Source organism: Pezoporus wallicus, unplaced genomic scaffold (assembly GCF_028554395.1).
Source record: "Pezoporus wallicus isolate ANWC-B61680 ecotype Strahan unplaced genomic scaffold, APGP_CSIRO_Pwel_v1 contig_11342, whole genome shotgun sequence".
NCBI classification, from domain to species: Eukaryota; Metazoa; Chordata; class Aves; order Psittaciformes; family Psittacidae; genus Pezoporus; species Pezoporus wallicus.
The window spans coordinates 1-4,958 of NW_026639587.1; the positions used below are offsets into that span (position 1 = coordinate 1).

At 64.2% G+C, this 4,958-nt stretch overlaps 1 protein-coding gene across 1 annotated transcript; it reads left to right on the forward strand.

Annotated features, from left to right (window-relative positions):
- Window positions 1-6: 6 nt before the first annotated feature.
- GPS2 (G protein pathway suppressor 2) lies at window positions 7-4,388 on the forward strand (the record flags this gene model as incomplete). The annotated part of the gene is made up of 4 exons (XM_057415160.1): window positions 7-79; window positions 979-1,061; window positions 2,955-3,120; window positions 4,299-4,388. Coding segments are annotated over exons 1-4 (346 nt in total), but the record flags the coding sequence as incomplete, so codon positions are not given.
- Between the last annotated feature and the right edge of the window lie 570 nt (window positions 4,389-4,958).

Below are 4,958 nucleotides of genomic sequence, written 5' to 3' on the forward strand. Positions count from 1 at the left end.
AGTGACCTCACGACGCTCACAGCGGCCGCCTACCAATCAGGGCTGCCCGTGCACGGGACCCACATCCTCAACATGCAGAGTAGGGGCTATGGGGCTCTATGGGGTTCTATGGGGTCTCTATGGGGTTCTATGGGGGTCTATGGGGTTCTATGGGGGCTCTGTGGGGCTCTGTGGGGTTCTATGGGGTTCTATGGGGGGTCTATGGGGCTCTATGGGGCTCTATGGGGGGTCTATGGGGGTCTATGGGGTTCTATGGGGGGTCTATGGGGCTCTATGGGGTTCTATGGGGTCTCTATGGGGTTCTATGGGGGGTCTATGGGGGTCTATGGGGTTCAATGGGGGCTCTATGGGGCTCTGTGGGGTTCTATGGGGGGTCTATGGGGCTCTATGGGGCTCTGTGGGGGCTCTATGGGGTTTCTGTGGAGCTCTATGGGGTCTCTATTGGGCTCTGCGGGGTCTCTATGGGGCTCTATGGGGCTCTGTGGGGTCTCTATTGGGCTCTGTGGGTCTCTATGGGGCTCTATGGGGCTCTGTGGGGTCTCTATGGGGCTCTATGGGGCTCTGTGGGGCTCTATGGGGCTCTATGGGGCTCTGTGGGGGCTCTATGGGGCTCTATGGGGTCTCTATGGGGCTCTATGGGGTTCTATGGGGTCTCTATGGGGCTCTATGGGGCTCTATGAGGCTCTATGGGGGCTCTATGGGACTCTGTGAGGTCTGTGTGGGGCTCTATGGGGTCTCTATGGGTCTCTATGGGTCTCTATGGGTCTCTATGGGTCTCTATGGGGTCTCTATGGGGTCTCTATGGGTCTCTATGGGGTTCTGTGGGTCTCTATGGGGTTTCTATGGGGTCTCTATGGGTCTCTATGGGGTCTCTATGGGTCTCTATGGGGTCTCTATGGGTCTCTATGGGTCTCTATGGGGTCTCTATGGGTCTCTATGGGGTTTCTATGGGTCGCTATGGGGCAGCTCCCCCCACAGGCAGCCCTGGGGGTCACAGCCGCGCCGGGACCCTGATGGCCGCTGACCGGGCCAAGCAGATGTTCGGGCCCCCCGTGATCACCGTGAGTGGGGCTGGGGGGCTATGGGGCTGCCCCATAGATGTGGGGCTGGGGGGTGCTATGGGGCTGCCCCATAGAACGTGGGGTGCTATGGGGCTGCCCCATAGATGTGGAGCTGGGGGGGCGCTATGGGGCTGCCCCATAGATGTGGGGCTAGGGGGGAGCTATGGGGCTGCCCCATAGATGTGGGGCTGGGGGGTGCTATGGGGCTGCCCCATAGATGTGGGGCTGAGGGGGGAGCTATGGGGCTGCCCCATAGATGTGGGGCTAGGGGGGAGCTATGGGGCTGCCCCATAGATGTGGAGCTGGGGGGGCTGTGGGGCTGCTATGGGGCTGCCCCATTTATGTGGGGCTTGTCGGGGAGCTATGGGGCTGCCCCATAGATGTGGGGCTGGGGGGTGCTATGGGGCTGCCCCATAGATGTGGGGCTAGGGGGGAGCTATGGGGCTGCCCCATAGATGTGGGGCTTAGGGGGGAGCTATGGGGCTGCCCCATAGATGTGGGGCTAGGAGGGGAGCTATGGGGCTGCCCCATAGATATGGGGCTGGGGACGAGGGGTGCTATGGGGCTGCCCCATAGATGTGGGACTGGGGGGGCGCTATGGTGCTGCCGCATAGATGTGGGGCTGGGGGTTCCTATGGGGCTGCCCCATAGATGTGGGGCTGGGGGTTCCTATGGTGCTGCCCCATAGATGTGGGGCTGGGGGTTGCTATGGGGCTGCCCCATAGATGTGGGGCTGCTCCATAGATGTGGGGCTGGGGGTTCCTATGGGGCTGCCCCATAGATGTGGGACTGGGGGGGCGCTATGGGGCTGCCGCATAGATTTGGGGCTGGGGGTTCCTATGGGGCTGCCCCATAGATGTGGGGCTGCCCCATAGATGTGGGGCTGGGGGTTCCTATGGGGCTACCCCATAGATGTGGGGCTGGGGGGTGCTATGGGGCTGCCCCATAGATGTGGGGCTGGGGGGTGCTATGGGGCTGCCCCATAGATGTGGGGCTGGGGGGTGCTATGGGGCTGCCCCATAGATGTGGGGCTAGGAGGGGAGCTATGGGGCTGTCCCATAGATGTGGGGCATGGGAGGAGGGGTCCTATGGGGCTGTCCCATAGATATGGGGCTGGGGAGGAGGGGCACTATGGGGCTGCCCCATAGGTATGGGGCTGGGGAGGAGGGGTGCTGTGGGGCTGGGGAGGAGGGGTGCTATGGGGCTGCCCCATTGATGAGCTGGGGAGGGAGCTATGGGGCTGCCCCATAGATGTGGGGCTAGGGGGTGCTGTGGGGCTAGGGCGTGCTATGGGGCTGCCCCATAGATATGGGGCTGAGGGGAGGGTGTTATGGGGCTGCCCCATAGATGTGGGGCTGGGGAGGAGGGGTGCTATGGGGCTGCCCCATAGATATGGGGCTAGGGAGGAGGGGCGCTATGGGCCTGACCCATAGGTATGGGGCTGGGGAGGAGGGGTGCTATGGGGCTGCCCCATTGATGAGCTGGGGAGGGAGCTATGGGGCTGCCCCATAGATGTGGGGCTGGGGAGGGAGCTATGGGGCTGCCCCATACATGTGGGGCTGGGGAGGAGGGGCGCTATGGGGCTGCCCCATAGATATGGGACTGGGGGGGGGGGGGGTGTGTGCCATGGGGCTGCCCCATAGATATGGGGCTGGGGAGGAGGGGTGCTATGGGGCTGCCCCATAGATGTGGGACTGGGGGGGCGCTATGGTGCTGCCGCATAGATGTGGGGCTGGGGGTTGCTATGGGGCTGCCCCATAGATGTGGGGCTGGGGGTTCCTATGGGGCTGCCCCATAGATGTGGGGCTGCCCCATAGATGTGGGGCTGGGGGTTCCTATGGGGCTGCCCCATAGATGTAGGGCTGGCCCTGAGCCCCATCTCTCCCCCTCCAGACGCGGCACTTTGGGGCACAGCCGAGCTATGGGGCCGGGGGGGAGCACGGAAGCTTCCAGGGGGCGCAGGGGGGCCCGGGCCCCTTCGCTGTGGGGCAGAGCCAGCACCCGTTCCCCCCCGGGCAGCCCGGGCCTGTCAGCTACGGAGCCTCCCAGCAGATCCGAGGTGGGGGGCGCTATGGGGCAGGGGGGAGATGCTATGGGGCGCTATGGGGCAGGGGGGAGGTGCTATGGGGCGCTATGGGGCAGGGGGAGGTGCTATGGGGCAGGGGGGAGATGCTATGGGGTGCTATGGGGCAGGGGGGGGATGCTATGGGGCGCTATGGGGCAGGGGGAAGGTGCCATGGGGCGCTATGGGGCAGGGGGGAGATGCTATGGGGCAGGGGGAAGGTGATGGGATGCTATGGGGCAGGGGGGAGATGCTATGGGGCAGGGGGTAGGTGCTATGGGGCAGGGGGGAGGTGCTATGGGGCAGTTATGGAACAGGAGAGGGGTGCTATGGGGCAGCCATGGGGCAGGGGGGAGGTGCTATGGGGCAGAGGGGAGATGCTATGGGGCGCTATGGGGCAGTCCCCACCTTGGTGCAGATGCTATGGGGTGCTATGGGGCAGGGGGAGGTGCTATGGGGCAGGGGGAGATGCTATGGGGTGCTATGGGGCAGGGGGAGGTGCTATGGGGCAGGGGGAGATGCTATGGGGTGCTATGGGGCAGGGGGAGGTGCTATGGGGCAGGGGGAGGTGCTATGGGGCAGGGGGAGGTGCTATGGGGCACTGGGGGGTGCTATGGGGCAGTTATAGAACAGGAGAGGGGTGCTATGGGGCAGCCATGGGGCAGGGGGGAGGTGCTAAGGAGCAGGGGGAGATGCTATGGGGCAGAGGGGAGATGCTATGGAGCGGGGGGAGATGCTATGGGGTGCTATGGGGCAGAGGGGAGATGCTGTGGGGCAGGGGGAGGTGCTATGGGGAAGAGGGGAGGTGCTATGGGGCAGGGGGGAGATGCTATGGGGTGCTATGGGGCAGAGTGGAGGTGCTATGGGGCAGACATTGGGTGCTCTGGGGCAGGGGGGAGGTGCTATGGGGGGCAACCATTGGGTGCTATGGGGCACGTATGGGGCTGTTAGGGGCTCTATGGGTCTCTGTGGGGTCTCTATGGGTCCCTATGGGTCTCTATGGGTCTCTATGGGTCTCTATGGGGTCTCTATGTGTCTCTATGGGTCCCTATGGGTCTCTATGGGGTTTCTGTGGGTTTCTATGTGTCTCTATGTGTCTCTATGGGTCCCTAGGGATCTCTATGTGTCTCTATGGGTCTCTATGGGTCCCTATGGGTCTCTGTCGCCCCCTACAGGCCCGGCGGCCTTCCCGGCGCTCCCGTTCCTGCCCCAGCAGCAGCCGGGGGGCGGCTTCGGCCTCCACGGGCACTTCCCGGCGCAGACAGGTGGGGCTGAGCCCCATAGAGAGCCCTGCCCCATGGATGTGGGGCTGAGCCCCATAGAGAGCCCTGCCCCATGGATGTGGGGCTGAGCCCCATAGAGAGCCCTGCCCCATGGATGTGGGGCTGAGCCCCATAGAGAGCCCTGCCCCATAGATGTGGGGCTGAGCCCCATAGAGAGCCCTGCCCCATAGATGTGGGGCTGAGCCCCATAGAGAGCCCTGCCCCATAGATGTGGGGATGAGCCCCAGAGAGAGCCCTGCCCCATGGATGTGGGCCTGAGCCCCATAGAGAGCCCTGCCCCATGGATGTGGGCTGAGCCCCATAGAGAGCCCTGCCCCATGGATGTGGGCCTGAGCCCCATGCATTGCCCTGCCCCATAGATGTGGAGCTGAGCCCCCTCCATGCCCTGCCCCATGGATGTGGGGCTGTGCCTCCTGCCCCATTAGAGAGCCCTGCCCCATAGATGTGGGGCTGAGCCCCAGAGATAGCCCTGCCCCATAGATGTGGGGCTGAGCCCCTGAGAGCCCTGCCCCATAGATGTGGGGCTGAGCCCCAGAGAGAGCCCTGCCCCAT